At 41.9% G+C, this 18,028-nt stretch overlaps 1 protein-coding gene across 1 annotated transcript in view; it reads left to right on the forward strand.

The window, feature by feature from the left end:
- The window catches only part of CCDC90B (coiled-coil domain containing 90B), a 228,197-nt gene extending 211,807 nt beyond the window's left edge, over nt 1-16,390 (forward strand). Inside the window, exon 9 of the mRNA XM_053708664.1 lies at nt 16,067-16,390. Coding sequence (XP_053564639.1) covers nt 16,067-16,122 — 56 coding nt within the window. The 3' untranslated portion in view covers nt 16,123-16,390. The remainder of the gene's footprint in view (nt 1-16,066) is intronic.
- Nucleotides 16,391-18,028: the final 1,638 nt, after the last annotated feature.

Consider the following 18,028-nt stretch of genomic DNA (forward strand, 5'->3'; position numbering starts at 1 on the left):
GACAGTTGTGCTTTTTCAGATCCAATGGATAAAAAATTGGAGGGTTACCTTAAGAAAATGTTTATTCAACAAGGTTTTATTTTACAGCCCCTTGCATGCATTGCGCCTGAAAATGCTGCGGCGGCATTCTGGTTTGAGGCCCTGAAAGAGGCCATCCAGACAGCTCCATTGAATGAAATTATTGACAAGCTTAGAACTCTTAAGCTAGCTAACTCATTTGTTTCTGATGCCATTGTTCATTTGACTAAAATAACGGCTAAGAATTCCGGATTCGCCATCCAGGCACTATGGCTTAAATCCTGGTCAGCTGACTTGACTTCAAAGTCTAAATTACTCAACATTCCTTTCAAGGGGCAGACCTTATTCGGGCCTGGCTTGAAGGAAATTATTGCTTACATTACGGGAGGCAAGGGTCATACCCTTCCTCAGGACAGGGCCAAATCAAAGGCCAAACAGTCTAATTTTCGTGCCTTTCAAAATTTCAAGGCAGGAGCAGCATCAACTTCCTCCGCTTCAAAACAAGAGGGAACTGTTGCTAATTCCAGACAGGCCTGGAAACCTAACCAGTCCTGGAACAAGGGCAAGCAGGCCAGAAAGCCTGCTGCTGCCCCCAAGACAGCATGAAGGAACGGCCCCCTATCCGGAAACGGATCTAGTGGGGGGCAGACTTTCTCTCTTCGCCCAGGCGTGGGCAAGAGATGTTCAGGATCCCTGGGCGTTGGAGATCATATCTCAGGGATATCTTCTGGACTTCAAAGCTTCTCCTCCACTAGGGATATTTCATCTTTCAAGGTTATCAGCAAACCAGATAAAGAAAGAGGCATTCCTAAGCTGTGTGCAAGACCTCCTAGTAATGGGAGTGATCCATCCAGTTCCGCGGACGGAACAAGGACAGGGATTTTATTCAAATCTGTTTGTGGTTCCCAAGAAAGAGGGAACCTTCAGACCAATCTTGGATCTAAAGATCTTAAACAAATTCCTCAGAGTTCCATCATTCAAAATGGAAACTATTCGGACCATCCTACCCATGATCCAAGAGGGCCAGTACATGACCAAAGTGGACTTAAAGGATGCCTACCTTCACATACCGATTCACAAAAATCATCATCGGTTCCTAAGGTTTGCCTTTCTAGACAGGCATTACCAATTTGTAGCTCTTCCCTTCGGGTTGGCCACTGCCCCGAGAAATTTTACAAAGGTTCTGGGCTCACTTCTGGCGGTTCTAAGACCGCGAGGCATAGCGGTGGCTCCGTATCTAGACGACATCCTGATACAGGCATCAAGCTTTCAAATTGCCAAGTCTCATACAGAGATAGTTCTGGCATTTCTGAGGTCGCATGGGTGGAAAGTGAATGTGGAAAAGAGTTCTCTATCACCACTCACAAGAGTCTCCTTCCTAGGGACTCTTATAGATTCTGTAGAGATGAAAATTTACCTGACGGAGTCCAGGTTATCAAAACTTCTAAATGCTTGCCGTGTCCTTCATTCCATTCCACGCCCGTCAGTGGCTCAGTGCATGGAAGTAATCGGCTTAATGGTAGCGGCAATGGACATAGTGCCATTTGCGCGCCTGCATCTCAGACCGCTGCAATTATGCATGCTAAGTCAGTGGAATGGGGATTACTCAGATTTGTCCCCTCTACTAAATCTGGATCAAGAGACCAGAGATTCTCTTCTCTGGTGGCTTTCTCGGGTCCATCTGTCCAAGGGTATGACCTTTCGCAGGCCAGATTGGACGATTGTAACAACAGATGCCAGCCTTCTAGGTTGGGGCGCAGTCTGGAACTCCCTGAAGGCTCAGGGATCGTGGACTCAGGAGGAGAAACTCCTCCCAATAAATATTCTGGAGTTAAGAGCAATATTCAAGGCTCTTCTAGCTTGGCCTCAGTTAGCAACACTGAGGTTCATCAGATTTCAGTCGGACAACATCACGACTGTGGCTTACATCAACCATCAAGGGGGAACCAGGAGTTCCCTAGCGATGTTAGAAGTCTCAAAGATAATTCGCTGGGCAGAGTCTCACTCTTGCCACCTGTCAGCAATCCACATCCCAGTAGAGAACTGGGAGGCGGATTTTCTAAGTCGTCAGACTTTTCATCCGGGGGAGTGGGAACTCCATCCGGAGGTGTTTGCTCAACTGGTCCATCGTTGGGGCAAACCAGAACTGGATCTCATGGCGTCTCGCCAGAACGCCAAGCTTCCTTGTTAAGGATCCAGGTCCAGGGACCCGGGAGCAACACTGATAGATGCTCTAGCAGCTCCTTGGTTCTTCAACCTGGCCTATGTGTTTCCACCGTTTCCTCTGCTCCCTCGACTGATTGCCAAAATCAAACAGGAGAGAGCATCAGTGATTCTGATAGCGCCTGCGTGGCCACGCAGGACCTGGTATGCAGACCTAGTGGACATGTCATCTCTTCCACCATGGACTCTTCCTCTGAGGCAGGACCTTCTAATACAAGGTCCTTTCAATCATCCAAATCTAATTTCTCTGAGACTGACTGCATGGAGATTGAACGCTTGATTCTATCAAGGCGTGGCTTCTCCGAGTCAGTCATTGATACCTTAATATAGGCTCGGAAGCCTGTCACCAGGAAAATCTACCATAAGATATGGCGTAAATATCTTTATTGGTTTGAATCCAAGAGTTACTTATGGAGTAAGGTTAGGATTCCTAGGATATTGTCCTTTCTCCAAGAGGGTTTGGACAAAGGCTTATCAGCTAGTTCTTTAAAAGGACAGATCTCTGCTCTGTCTATTCTTTTGCACAAGCATCTGGCAGAAGTTCCAGACGTCCAGGCATTTTGTCAGGCTTTGGTTAGGATTAAGCCTGTGTTTAAAACTGTTGCTCCCCCGTGGAGCTTAAACTTGGTTCTTAAAGTTCTTCAGGGAGTTCCGTTTGAACCCCTTCATTCCATTGATATTAAACTTTTATCTTGGAAAGTTCTGTTTTTGATGGCTATTTCCTCGGCTCGAAGAGTCTCTGAGTTATCTGCCTTACATTGTGATTCTCCTTATCTGATTTTTCATTCAGACAAGGTAGTTCTGCGTACCAAACCTGGGTTTTTACCTAAGGTGGTTTCTAACAGGAATATCAATCAAGAGATTGTTGTTCCATCATTGTGTCCTAATCCTTCTTCAAAGAAGGAACGTGTTTTGCATAATCTGGACGTAGTCCGTGCCTTGAAGTTTTACTTACAGGCTACTAAAGATTTTCGTCAAACATCTGCCCTGTTTGTCGTTTACTCTAGATAGAGGAGAGGTCAAAAAGCTTCGGCAACCTCTCTCTCCTTTTGGCTTCGGAGCATAATACGCTTAGCCTATGAGACTGCTGGACAGCAGCCCCCTGAAAGGATTACAGCTCATTCTACTAGAGCTGTGGCTTCCACCTGGGCCTTTAAAAATGAGGCCTCTGTTGAACAGATTTGCAAGGCTGCGACTTGGTCTTCGCTTCACACCTTTTCAAAATTTTACAAATTTGACACTTTTGCTTCTTCGGAGGCTGTTTTTGGGAGAAAGGTTCTACAGGCAGTGGTTCCTTCCGTTTAAGTTCCTGCCTTGTCCCTCCCATCATCCGTGTACTTTAGCTTTGGTATTGGTATCCCACAAGTAATGGATGATCCGTGGACTGGATACACTTAACAAGAGAAAACATAATTTATGCTTACCTGATAAATTTATTTCTCTTGTAGTGTATCCAGTCCACGGCCCGCCCTGTCCTTTTAAGGCAGGTCTAAATTTTAATTAAACTACAGTCACCACTGCACCCTATGGTTTCTCCTTTCTCGGCTTGTTTCGGTCGAATGACTGGATATGGCAGTGAGGGGAGGAGCTATATAGCAGCTCTGCTGTGGGTGATCCTCTTGCAACTTCCTGTTGGGAAGGAGAATATCCCACAAGTAATGGATGATCCGTGGACTGGATACACTACAAGAGAAATAAATTTATCAGGTAAGCATAAATTATGTTTTTTCCATCAGGATCTCAAATCATTAAATTTGAAGGTATGGAAATTGAACGCTTGATTCTTAGTCATAGAGGTTTCTCTGACTCAGTAATTAATACTATGTTACAGGATCGTAAATCTGTGTCTAGGAAGATTTATTATCGAGTCTGGAAGACTTACATTTCTTGGTGTTCTTCTCATAAGTTCTCCTGGCATTCTTTTAGAATTCCTAGAATTTTACAGTTTCTTCAGGATGGTTTGGATAAAGGTTTATCTGCAAGTTCTTTGAAAGGAAAGATCTCTGCTCTTTCTGTTCTTTTTCACAGAAAGATTGCTAATCTTCCTGATATTCATTGTTTTGTACAGGCTTTGGTTCGTATCAAGCCTGTCATTAAGTCAATCTCTCCTCCTTGGAGTCTTAATTTGGTTCTGAGGGCTTTACAGGCTCCTCCGTTTGAACCTATGTATTCTCTGGATATTAAATTACTTTCTTGGAAAGTTTTGTTCCTTTTGGCCATCTCTTCTGCTAGAAGAGTTTCTGAGTTATCTGCTCTTTCTTGTGAATCTCCTTTTCTGATTTTTCATCAGGATAAGGCGGTGTTGCGGACTTCATTTCAATTTTTACCTAAGGTTGTGAATTCTAACAACATTAGTAGGGAAATTGTTGTCCCTTCATTGTGCCCTGATCCTAAGAATTCGAAGGAGAGATCTTAACATTCTTTGGATGTAGTAAGAGCTTTGAAATATTATGTTGAAGCTACTAAAGATTTTAGAAAGACTTCTAGTCTATTTGTTATCTTTTCTGGTTCCAGAAAAGGTCAGAAAGCTTCTGCCATTTCTTTGGCATCTTGGTTAAAGTCTTTGATTCATCATGCTTATGTGGAGTCGGGTAAGTCCCCGCCTCAAAGGATTACGGCTCATTCTACTAGGTCAGTTTCTACTTCCTGGGCTTTTAGGAATGAAGCTTCTGTTGATCAGATTTGCAAAGCAGCAACTTGGTCTTCTTTGCATACTTTTACTAAATTCTACCATTTTGATGTTTTCTCTTCTTCTGAAGCAGTTTTTGGTAGAAAAGTACTTCAGGCAGCTGTTTCAGTTTGATTCTTCTGCTTATAATTTCAGTTTTTTTCATTATTAAGATTAAAACTTTTGATTTGGGTTGTGGATTATTTTTTCAGCGGAATTGGCTGTCTTTATTTTATCCCTCCCTCTCTAGTGACTCTTGCGTGGAAGTTTTGCGTGGAAGTTTCATTTCTTTCATATTAGCAAGAGTCCATGAGACCCACCCTTTTTTGTGGTGGTTATGATTTTTTTGTATAAAGCACAATTATTCCAAATTCCTTATTTTTGATGCTTTTGCTCCTTTCTTATCACCCCACTTCTTGGCTATTCGTTAAACTGAATTGTGGGTGTGGTGAGGGGTGTATTTATAGGCATTTTGAGGTTTGGGAAACTTTGCCCCTCCTGGTAGGAATGTATATCCCATACGTCACTAGCTCATGGACTCTTGCTAATATGAAAGAAATTAATTTATCAGGTAAGTTCTTACATAAATTATGTTTCTTGCTTTTCAAATAAAGATAGCTAGAGAATAAAGAAAAATTGATAATAGGAGTAAATTAGAAAGTTGCTTAAAATTGCTCTATCTGAATCATGAAAGAAAAAATTTAGGTTCAGTGTCCCTTTAAGACTGCCTTACCTACTTCCTCTCCCTAACATTTGTGTACTCCTCAGCCTGAGTATTGATTTCTGTAGGTTATGAATGTTTTCGTGGACCCTCACTGCCATTAGAAGAAAAATAAAATATATGCTTACCTGATGATAAATTAATTTCCTTCTTGGCAGTGAGGGTCCACAAACCCACCCTGATCTTTAGTAGTGGCAGCAGTCTTGGCACCTCTGTACCCCTTTTCTCTCTCTACTTTTCCTTATACTCAGCTTGAATTACTGAGAGGGTAGGGGAAGTGGGGGGGAATATTTCAATGTTCTGTTTGGGGTGTCTGTGCCTCCTGGTAGCCAGGTGAAGTATTTCCCATAGGTTATGAATGAATGTTTTCATGGACCCTCACTGCCAAGAAGGAAATGCATTTATCAGGTAGGCATGCATTTTATTTTTTCCCTCAAGACCAGAAGTCTAAAGAGAAATCTAAAGCTTCCAATCGTTTTCGTTCCTTTCATCAGAATAAGGAACATAAGTTTGACTCCTCTGCTCAGAAGCAAGGCACATCTGGCCCAGTCTGGAGGACTAGTGCTAATTGGAACAAATCAAAGCAGGCTAAGAAATCTATCCCTAATACCAAATCTGCATGAACATGCAGCCCCCGATCCAGAAGTTCTGGTAGGGGGCAGGTAAAGCCACTTTCATAAGGCTTGGTTTCAGTCTGTTCCAGATCTCTGGGTTCTGAATATAGCCTCCCATAATATCCTATTGAATAGAATTCAGAACACAGCCTCCCAGAGGAAGGTTTTCTGTCCAATGTTCCAAGTAATTCTTTAAAAGCTTGAGCTTTTTTTCCAGTCTGTCTCAGATCTGGAAGCTATAGGAGTTATTGTATTGGTTCCTTTGCAAGAACAGGGGAGGGGATTTTATGCAAATCTCTTCATTGTTCCAAAGAAGGAAGGTACTTTCAGACCAGTTCTTAATCTGAAAGCTCTGAACAAGTTTGTAAGGATTCCATCTTTCAAAATGCAAACCATTTGGACTATTCTGCCTTTTTTCAGTAATGTCAGTTTATGTCCACAATAGATTTAAAAGATGCTTACCTTCATGTTTCATTTCACAGAGAACATTACCAGTTTCTGAGGTTTGCCTTTCTGGACAAGCATTTTCCGTTTGCGGCTCTACCATTTGGTCTGGCTACAGCTCCAAGAATATTCACTAAGGTTCTGGGTGCCCTTTTGTCTGTGATTAGAACCAGGCCCGGCGTTTACTTAAGGCCCAACTCGGCAGCCGCCTTAGGTCACTCCAGCAGGGGGGGGCATAATCTTAGAGCAGGCAGCTGGCCGGTATATTTCAGGCTGCAGCACACAGATCGGCAAAAGTGTAATGACACTATCTATGTGTGGAGCCGATCAGAGCAGCCTGAAGCAGCAAGAGGGAGGGGCATTACTCATATAACTCAAACAGGAAGCCTACAAGGGACCATGGCAACCTTGTCTTCAGCAAACTGGGAGTCCTTTGAACTGACTGAGGGGTGCACTGGCAAATTACCATTAGAGGAGGAGCAGCTAACCACTCCCACGTGTATAGCTGCATGGAACTAGAGACTTTCTGCAACGGAGCTTCACTGAGCTTAGGCTAGCAGTATTTCTTCTACAAGATATGACAAGTCCACGGATTTCATCCTTACTTGTGGGATTTATCCTCCTGCTAACAGGAAGTGGCAAAGAGCACCACAGCAGAGCTGTATATATAGCTCCTCCCTTCCCTCCAGTCATTCTTTTTGCCTGTGTTAGTAATAGGAATAGGTAAAGTGAGGTGTTAGTTTTAGATTCTTCAATCAAGAATTATTTTATTTTAAAATGGTACCGGTGAGTACTATTTTCCTCGGAGAAATCGTCGGTCTGGATTCCCAGGAGGAATGAAGAGATCTTTTTTCTGCCCTGAGTATGATGATCTTAGCAGACGTTACTAAGATCCATTCTGGTTCCCACAGAGCTTCTGAAGGTAGTGCAAGAAAAATCTTAAGTGTGGAGAACGGTGTCATGCTACAAGCAGCATTGAGGTATATTCAGTCTTTTATTTCTGAGGAGACTAGTTATATCAGAACTGGCTGACATTATTCCCTGTAAGGGAAGGGGTAAGCAGTAGACATATATGGATTATGGTGTTACTGACATTACTGGTTTATACATATTGATTGCTACGGTTATGAAAATCAATAGGGGCTTGACACTGGGAGAGGCAGCTGTGACACTTTCTGTATTTAATAATGGCATAAATGAGATGCGTGTGTGAAAACATTAGGGGCCCACATGGCTTATTTAAACCGCTTCCCATGCGGTTATGGAGACTGTTAATGCAACGCCCACGAAGGGTGTGGCCTATTTCGCGCGCTCAGACGCGCAGTTTTCTCCTCACTAGAAGGCAGCAGGCACTAGCTCTGGTGGGGCCTAAAGTTGAAATTCAGTCACCGGATCGTTGTTAAATCAATTTTGAGTACCCTGGGGCAGGTAGGCTGTTATCGTTGTTTAAAGTTTATTTAACATAATAAAAAGAATATTTACAGGGTGATTTAGCTTTTTCTCAAATGCTGCAATAATTTTTGGAAAATTTGAACTGTTGAGTATAATTTTTTAGTGCAAAAACATTGTTTTGGTGCAGTACAGGAAAATTGTTGCCCTTTCATTATTTAAAGGCGCAGTCCATTTTTTCCTGAAAATTCTTTCAATTAATAAATAAGGTTAAAAACGACTATTGTGGCTATTGCTAGTCTGTTTAACATGTCTGAACTTGAGGAAACTCCTTGTTCTATGTGTTTAGAGGCCATTGTGGAACCCCCTCTTACTTTGTGTACCTATTGTACAGAAATGGGCCTTACAATGTAAAAAGCATATTTTATGTAAAGAAAGTGTGCCTTAGGATGATTCTCAGTCTGAAGAGAATCAGGATTTGCTGCCTAATTCTCCCCAAGTGTCACAACCTTTAACGCCCACCCAGGCGACGCCGAGTTCCTCAACCGCGTCTAATTCTTTTACTCTGCAGGATATGGCTGCAGTTATGTCATCTACCCTTACAGAGGTATTATCTACGCTACCAGTGTTACAGGGTAAACGCAGTATGACAGGAGTCAATGTGAATACTGAGTCCTCTGATGCCTTGTTGGCTATTTCCGATATGCCCTCACAAGGATCTGAGTTGGGGGTCAGGGAAATTTTGTCTGAGGGGGAACTTTTGGAATCGGGAAGTGTGTTACCGCAGACAGATTCGGACGTCATGTCCTTTAAATTTAAGCTGGAACACCTCTGCCTGTTACTTCGGGAGGTCTTAGCGAATCTGGATGACTGTGACCCTATTATGGTACCACCAGAGAAATTGTGTAAAATGGACAAATATCTAGAAGTACCCACTTACACTGATGTTTTTCCGGTTCCTAAGAGAATCTCGGAGATTATCAAGAAGGAGTGGGACAGACCGGGTATACCGTTCTCTCCTCCTAATTTTAAGAAAATGTATCCCATATCAGACACCATTCGGGACTCTTGGCAGACTGTCCCTAAGGTGGAGGGAGCTATATCTACCCTGGCTAAGCTTACAACTATTCCTATTGAGGACAGCTGTGCTTTCAAAGACCCTATGGATAATAAATTAGAGGGTCTTCTAAAGAAGTTATTTATTCATCAGGGTTTCCTTTTACAACCAACAGCGTGAATTGTTCCAGTTACTACTGCAGCGGCTTTCTGGTTTGATGCCTTAGAAGAGTCTCTTAAAATTGAGACCCCCCTTAGAGGACATTTTAGATAGAATTAAGGCTCTCAAGCTAGCTAATTCTTTTATCACAGATGCCGCCTTTCAAATTGCTAAGTTGGCGGCTAAAAATACAGGATTTGCCATTTTAGCGCGTAGAGCGTTATGGTTAAAATCGTGGTCTGCTGATGTGTTATCTAAGTCAAAGCTCTTGGCTATTCCTTTCAAGGGTAAGACCCTATTCGGGCCTGAGTTGAAGGAAATCATTTATGACTTTACTGGAGGTAAAGGTCACGCTCTACCTCAGGATAAGTCTGTTAAGATGAGGGGTAAACAAAATAATTTTTGTTCTTTTCGGAACTTTAAAGGAGTACCCTCTTCTTCCTCTTCCTCCACAAAGCAGGAAGGGAATTTTGCTCAGGCCAAGTCCGTCTGGAGACCCAACCAGGCTTGGAACAAGGGTAAACAACCCAAGAAGCCCGCTGCTACTACAAAGACAGCATGAAGGGGCGGCCCCCGATCCGGGACCGGATCTAGTAGGGGGCAGACTTTCTTTCTTTGCCCAGGCTTGGGCAAGAGATGTTCAGGACCCCTGGGCACTGGAAATCGTGACCCACGGGTATCAACTGGAATTCAAAAGTTTTCTCCCAAGAGGGAGAATTCTTCTTTCACGATTGTCTGTAGACCAGATAAAAAGATAGGCGTTCTTACGTTGTGTAAAAGACCTCTCTACTATGGGAGTAATTCGTCCCGTTCCAAGACTAGAACAGGGACAGGGGTTTTACTCAAATCTTTTCGTGGTTCCCAAAAAAGAGGTAATGTTCAGACCTATTTTAGATCTCAAGAGTCTAAACAAATTTCTCAGAGTCCCATCTTTCAAGATGGAGACTATCCGAACGATTTTACCAATGATCCAGGAGGGTCAATATATGACTACCGTGGACTTGAAGGATGCATACCTTCATATTCCTATTCACAAGGATCATCATCAGTACCTGAGGTTTGCCTTCCTGGACAAACATTTTCAGTTCGTGGCTCTTCCCTTCGGATTGGCCACAGCACCCAGGATCTTCACAAATGTTCTAGGGTCCCTTCTGGCGGTTCTCAGGCCGCGGGGCATAGCAGTGGCGCCTTAGCTGGACGATATTTTGATTCAGGCGTCGTCTTATCATCTAACAAAGTCTCATACAGACACAGTGTTGTCCTTTCTGAGAACTCACGGATGGAAGGTGAATTTAGAAGAGTTCACTAATCCCACAGACAAAGGTTCCCTTCTTGGGAACTGTGATAGACTCTATAGCCATGAAGATTTTTCTGACGGAGGTCAGAAAGCCAAAGATTCTAAATACATGCAGAGCCCTTCAGTCCAATCCTCGGCCATCAGTGGCTCAGTGTATGGAGGTAATTGGATTGATGATGGCGGAAATGGACATCATTCCGTTTGCTCGGTTTCATCTCAGACCACTGCAACTGTGCATGCTCAGACAGTGGAATGGGGACTATGCAAATTTATTTCCTCCGATAAATCTGGATCAAGAGACCAGAAACTCTCTTCTTTGGTGGTTGTCGCTGGATCATCTGTCCCAATCGACGTGTTTCCGCAGACCCTCGTGGGTGATAGTTACAACGGACGCCAGTCTACTGGGCTGGGGTGCAGTCTGGAATTCCCTGAAGGCTCAGGGTGTATGGACTCAGGTGGAGTCTTTCCTTCCAATCAATATTCTGGAATTGAGAGCAATATTCAATGCGCTTCAGGCATGGCCTCAGTTGGCTTCGGCCATATTCATCAGATTCCAGTCGGACAACATTACGTCTGTCGCTTACATCAATCATCAGGGAGGAACGAGGAGTTCCTTAGCGATGATAGAAGTATCCAAGATCATTCGATGGGCGGAGGCCCACTCTCGTTATCTGTCAGCAATCTACGTCCCAGGAGTGGACAACTGGGAAGCAGACTTTTTAAGTCGACAGGCTTTTCATCCGGGTGAGTGGGAACTCCATCCGGAGGTTTTTGCCTCACTGATTCTCCGATGGGGCAGACCGGAATTGGATCTGATGGCGTCTCGACAGAATGCCAAGCTCCCAAGATACGGATCCATGTCGAGGGATCCTCAGGCCGAACTGATAGATGCCTTGGCAGTGCCTTGGTCGTTCAACCTAGCTTATGTGTTTCCACCGTTTCCTCTCCTTCCCCGGGTGATTGCTCTGATAAAACAGGAGAGAGCTTCAGTAATTCTAATCGCGTCTGCGTGGCCATGCAGGACTTGGTATGCAGATCTAGTGGACATGTAACAGGGGCAAAAGAGCTAAATTTATGGCTATGTGGGTTTTGGATGATTGTAAGCTTTTGAGGGGGAGGGAGACCGGTAGTAAGTTGAGAGCTGATTTCATTTCTGATGGAGCCGATTTTGTTGTTGAAGTAGCTGGCAAAATCTTGGGCTGAGAGAAAAATTGAGGTGGGGGTGGGCGGAGAAGAGTATTGAATGTGGAGAACAGAGGTTTTGTTGTTTGAAGAAAGAGTAGAGATAAGAGTGGAGAAGTAATGTTGCTTATATAGATTAAGGGCAGAATAGTAAGATTTCAAGATGAACTTATATGAAGAAAGTCAGCAGAACTCAGAGATTTCCTCCAGTGTCCCTCAGCAGTATGGGAACATCTGCGTAGGTACCGTGTCAGAGGAGTATGCCAGGGCTGAGGATGAGTGTATGTTATCCGAGTTATGGTAGGTGGGGCCAGGTTATCAAGGACCGATGTAAGGGTGGAGTTATAGTGGCAGATGGATTCATCAGGAAAGGAAAAGGAGGGGATAAAAGAGAGAAGAGGTTCGAGAGAGCTAGTGAGCTGTTGCTAATCTAGTGACTTGATATTTCTGTGAAGGTTAGCCTGAGGGGTAGAAAGAGTGAGAGTTGTAGGGAGGGAGGTAATGGTACAAGTGAGGAGGTGGTGGTCAGAAAGAGGAAAAGGTGAGTTTGTGAAGTTTGAGATAGTGCATTGAAAACTGAAAATCCGATCAAGGGAGTGACCATCTTTGTGAGTGGGAGAGTCAGTCCATTGTGACAGGCCGAAAGAGGAAGTAAGTTGCAGAAGTTGTTTTGCAGAGGAGGCAGTGGGATTATCAACAGGGAGATTGAAGTCACCGAGAATGAGGGCAGGGGTATCCGAGGAAAGGAAGTAAGGTAGCCAGACGTCAAAGTGATCTAGAAATAGAGTTGCGGAGCCAGGGGGGCGGTATATGACTGCACCACCTCCTTGTCTATTGTCAGACGTAGGAGTGTGGCTGAAGTGGAGACCCCATGTGACAGTGCAGCAGAGGAAGCAGCGTCTGAAGGAGAGAGCCAGGTTTCACGTTAGCTCTTATACTCAATGGCTGTGGTGTGTAATGTTTTGGTAGTGGGAAGCAAATATACAGACTTATATGCTGGTAAATGAATGTGTGTTGCCCAACACAGTACTGCACAGCATTGTCTTTTTGTAGTAAGTACCCCTACAGAATATATTTTTGGCCCAAAAGTAAAAGCCAATCGTGCATACCTCTGAATGTGACAAATTGGTATGAGATATATTTTAATTTTTTCAGGAATTTATTATAAAATCCAGTTTTACTGAATGCAAAAAAATCTTAAGAAATATTAGAGAACCAAATAATAAAAAAGCAACGTACTGAGGAAATACATTCAACACTCATATTGGGCTAGATTACGAGTAGATCTGAAAATTGCGCTTTCGCAAACACAATATTTGTACTTCACTTATAATACCAGCGCATGGATATGTGCGCTGGTATTACGTGTTAAGTGCATTGCGAACACAACTTTGCGTTCGCATTAGATGGAAGCTTTGTGAGCGCGTTTCCATAGGCTCCAATGGGAGCCTCTATTAGATGCCGATAGACACGGCAAAGGACCTAGTGCAGCGCATGGGGTAAGTCGCGCAGCATTGGGCAACACATTTTAAATATATGTGTATATGAATATATACAGTACATATATATGTGAGTTTATATGTGTATATACACATATTAACACAATATATACTGTATGTACAGTATATAAGCATATACATACTGTATATATTTACAGTGAAATCTTAGTCTCTATAGACCGCAATGTTTTTTTTCTAACACCCCACATCGCCTCACTTTAACCCCTTTTAACTGCTTTGTGCAGTTATTTTAATAATAATAATAAAAAAAAAGATGCTCAGATTTTTCTTTTCATAAATGAACTGTCCACTTTATTTTGTGGGACATTTTTTTGTTTTAACCAGAGATCTGATCACTGGTTATGAATTGTAGCGCAAAGTGCTACTGGGAACTCACAGGAGCATTAACCAGCCACTTGTAATGGCTGGCTATTTAACGTGTTCCCATAAACAGGGAAATGTGCCCTTTATGGCCCCTGTTAAAATAGCACTTCACTTATAATGTAGCCCATAGTTCTTTAATATTATGTCACGCTAGAAAAAAAAATATGATATGATGGGGAAGTGATATTCATATTCTGTATCTAACTTCATCAGATACTCGGCTTATCTGGCTCATTTCATTGTGGTACACTTGACTATAGAACACTTGACGTAGCCCTATACCAGGCACATGTCTCAGTGACGCTGTTTCACAGTGCTAAGTACTTGACCTGGCACTTTCCCTGTGACATATTTTATATCAGTGTTGTTCTTTTTTTTACATCCAGTCCTCAAATGTCATTAACAGTTCGGATTGTAAGGATTTCCCTACCACAGCATAGGTAAGTCAGTCCCAGTGAGTGAGTCGCTGACCAGAGCAGGGAATGAGAATCTGTCCTGTTAGCAGTGCTTGAGCGTAGAACTGAGAAGCACTGATTTCTGTGATACACTGATTGTTTACCTCATCTGCACCAGAACATGTGCTGGAATACCCCCTTACCAAAGCCCCCCAGTGGTACAAGCACTACAGATTAAGAAACAAGACTGTATAAAACTGCAAATATTCATTCAGTGGTCTGTCTACAAACGGTACCAATCTGAAAATATACAATAAAAAAAATGCAAACGGGAATTTAGCTGAAAGTTAAACGATCGTCTGGGGTTGCTGTGTTCCTTGTTCAGAGAGGAATTGCCTGGTATTCTGGCTCTGAACTGACCGTAATAGGCGGGATCAGACTGATATACTACAGGAAAGTTCTACTCTGTGAAAAGCATTACTGTGCTAAAAGAAGCTGCACCCAGGTGGTAAATCGCCATAGTCTAGGCCAGTGCTTTCCAAACTGTGTGTCGTGACACATTAGTGTGTCGGCGGCAGTGTGTAGGTGTGTCCCTGCTTCAGCACAATTTTTTTTTTAATTTAAAATTCTTTTTAAATGTTTTTTTTTTTTTGGTTTCCGACTTTCCATCTGCCTCCTATGCATATCACGTAGTTGACACATGATTGATTACCTAGTGGGTCACAAATCATCTTAACCGTTGGCAGCACATTGGCTCCTGACTGCCTGTGTAGTCTCCTCAATCGGCTTGTGACTGCACGTGTAGTCAGTGAGTGGGACAGAAGTGTGTTTGCAGCACGGGCAGTAGTCAGTCAGACTCGCAGAGCTCTGAGGGCAGCAGCTTAAATGCTGAGCAGAGGTCAAAGTGTTTTATTTTTTGCAGCTAGCTCCCAGTAGTGCATTGCTGTTCCTGCTCTTGATATATGGATAGGAAATTGAAGCTTAAAAATGCTTGATGATGAAATGCGAGTGTAGTTATCCAACATCCCATTAAAATAGTAAGTAGCTATTGGTGTTATTAATTCTTGCACATACTTACTGTTACTTGTAAATACATTTTGTTATTATATAATTTATGTATGTGTCCGTATCTCTTAAAACAAGTTAGTTTAACCTGCTGTTTGCTAGTACAACTGAATTACTGTGTCGCAAAATGATGTAGGTCTTAAAAGTGTGTCGCCAACATGAAAAGTTTGGAAAGCTCTGGTCTAGGCTATCAATGATATTGAGCCATTTGTTAGTTCCTGTGAGTGTGCTTCTCTCTGTGTGTATTCAGTACTGAGATCTATCTGCTCATTGGTGGCTATGCACATATGTCTCTTGTCACTGGCTCACCTTATGTGTTCATAAAGTTCTCAGTAGTACATTGCTGGTCTGGAGTTCACTTTATTGGTTTTTTTAACGCCTTTGCAAGGGTTAAACACATAGTTATATTGAAAAAATAGTGCAATGATAAAATGTTCTTAACACATTTTGATTTTTCACTTTTATGTCCCTTTAAAGGACCACTAGATACAGAAGAATTTAATAACTGAGAAATGCACAATAAAAAAGACAATGCAATAGCTTTGCTTTTCAAATGAGCAGTAGAATATTTTCTGGCAAGTTTTAAAGTAAATCTAGTTTTCCATCCCTCTTGATAATGTGACAATCATCAGCCAATCACAGAATGTGTGTGTATGTATATATATATATATATATACTGTGCACTTTTGCACATGCCGGAACCTCAGAAAGTGTGCATATAAAAATAATGTGCAGGTTTATAATTGACGTATATTAGAAAGCTTTGGGGGGGTTGTTCTTTTTTTTATTATTATTGCATTCATATCTGTTTCATAAAACTTTAATTTTCACTTTAGTGACCCTTTAATTTGAAATAGATTTTTCTAAGCCTCCTATGAAAGGTATGAATGATCTGTTATGTGAGCCATTTGCAGAACCTGCTGTTATTTACACACCTGTTTTCTCTTCCAGGATCCGTGTTTGCCTGTTTAGCAATAGCCTTGGGATTTTATCGCCTATGGAAATAGATATGGGAACAGCAACTACACTTGAAGCTGTAAACAATTTATATAAACATATTTTCTACGTACATTAAATAAATATTGCATTTAATGGAGCAGCAGCAGGGCATGTACTGAAATTATAATGATTTCTAATGTAAACATTACCTTGCTACGGAGAACGTCCTGTTTCTGTATATTGGATGAAACTGTTACATATTTAGCACAATATCATTTTTGTACCATTAAACAAATAAGTTTATCATCTATTAAAAGTGGCTATTTATGTAACAAATTGTGTTTATTTCATCATTACAATATTTTGATACTTTTTGGGTTTTAGATGAATTATTGAATGATAGAGACACACTTAACGCATAGTTTGCAGTATTAAATAATATCAGTTAAAGTGAAAGTAAATTTAAATACCCCAAGCTAGCTCTGGATTCTCCTACTTGCATATATTACAGTTGCTAACTTTATATTTCCTAAAAATGTTCCAAAAATAATATATTTCTCTTGTTAAGTGTATCCAGTCCACGGATCATCCATTACTTGTGGGATATTCTCCTTCCCAACAGGAAGTTGCAAGAGGATCACCCACAGCAGAGCTGCTATATAGCTCCTCCCCTGACTGCCATATCCAGTCATTCTCTTGCAACTCTCAACAAAGATGGACGTAGTAAGAGGAGAGTGGTGTATTATAGTTAGTTTTTTAACTTCAATCAAAAGTTTGTTATTTTTAAATGGTACCGGAGTGTACTGTTTCATCAAAGGCAGTATTAGAAGAAGAATCTGCCTGTGATTTCTATGATCTTAGCAGAAGTAACTAAGATCAATTGCTGTTCTCACATATTCTGAGGAGTGAGGTAACTTCAGAGAGGGAATGGCGTGCAGGTTTTCCTGCAATAAGGTATGTGCAGTAAACATATTTCTAGGGATGGAATTTGCTAGAAAAATGCTGCTGATACCGGATTAATGTAAGTTAAGCCTTAAATTCAGTGATAGCGACTGGTATCAGGCTTATTAACAGAGATACATACTCTTATAAAAGTTTAATATAAAACGTTTGCTGGCATGTTAATCGTTTTTATATAGGTTTGGTGACAAAACTTATTGGGGCCTAGTTTTTCTCCACATGGCTGGCTTGATTTTTGCCTAGAAACAGTTTCCTCAGGCTTTCCACTGTTGTAATATGAGTGGGAGGGGCCTTTTTAGTGCTTTTCTGTGCAGCTAAAAATACTGACAGAGACATTCAGCTTCCCTCTGCATGATACAGGACATCTCTGAAGGGCTCAAAAGGCTTCAAAGTCGTGTTTGAGGAGGGTAACAAAACTGTGGCAGTTGTTGTGACTGTGTTTAAAAAAAAAAAAGTTTTTGTCATTTATTATTCTGTTTTTGCTATTAAGGGGTTAATCATCCATTTGCAAGTGGGTGCAATGCTCTGCTGACTTGTTACATACACTGTAAAAATTTTGTTAGTGTAACTGCCTTTTTTCACTGTTATTTCAAATTTTGTCAAAATTTGTTTCTCTTAAAGGCACAGTAACGTTTTTTATATTGCTTGTAAACTTGTTTAAAGTGTTTTCCAAGCTTGCTAGTCTCATTGCTATTCTGTACAAACATGTCTGAAACAGAGGATACTTGTTCATTATGTTTAAAAGCCATGGTGGAGCCCCATAGGAGAATGTGTACTAAATGTATTGATTTCACCTTAAACAGTAAAGATCAGTCTTTATCTATAAAAGAACTGTCACCAGAGGGGTCTGTCGAGGGGGAAGTTATGCCGACTAACTCTCCCCACGTGTCGGACCCTTTGCCTCCCGCTCAAGGGACGCACGCTAATATGGCACCAAGTACATCAGGGACGCCCATAGCGATTACTTTGCAGGACATGGCTGCAATCATGAATAATACCCTGTCAGAGGTATTA

Source organism: Bombina bombina, chromosome 3, assembly GCF_027579735.1.
Source record: "Bombina bombina isolate aBomBom1 chromosome 3, aBomBom1.pri, whole genome shotgun sequence".
In the NCBI taxonomy this organism is placed as follows: Eukaryota; Metazoa; Chordata; class Amphibia; order Anura; family Bombinatoridae; genus Bombina; species Bombina bombina.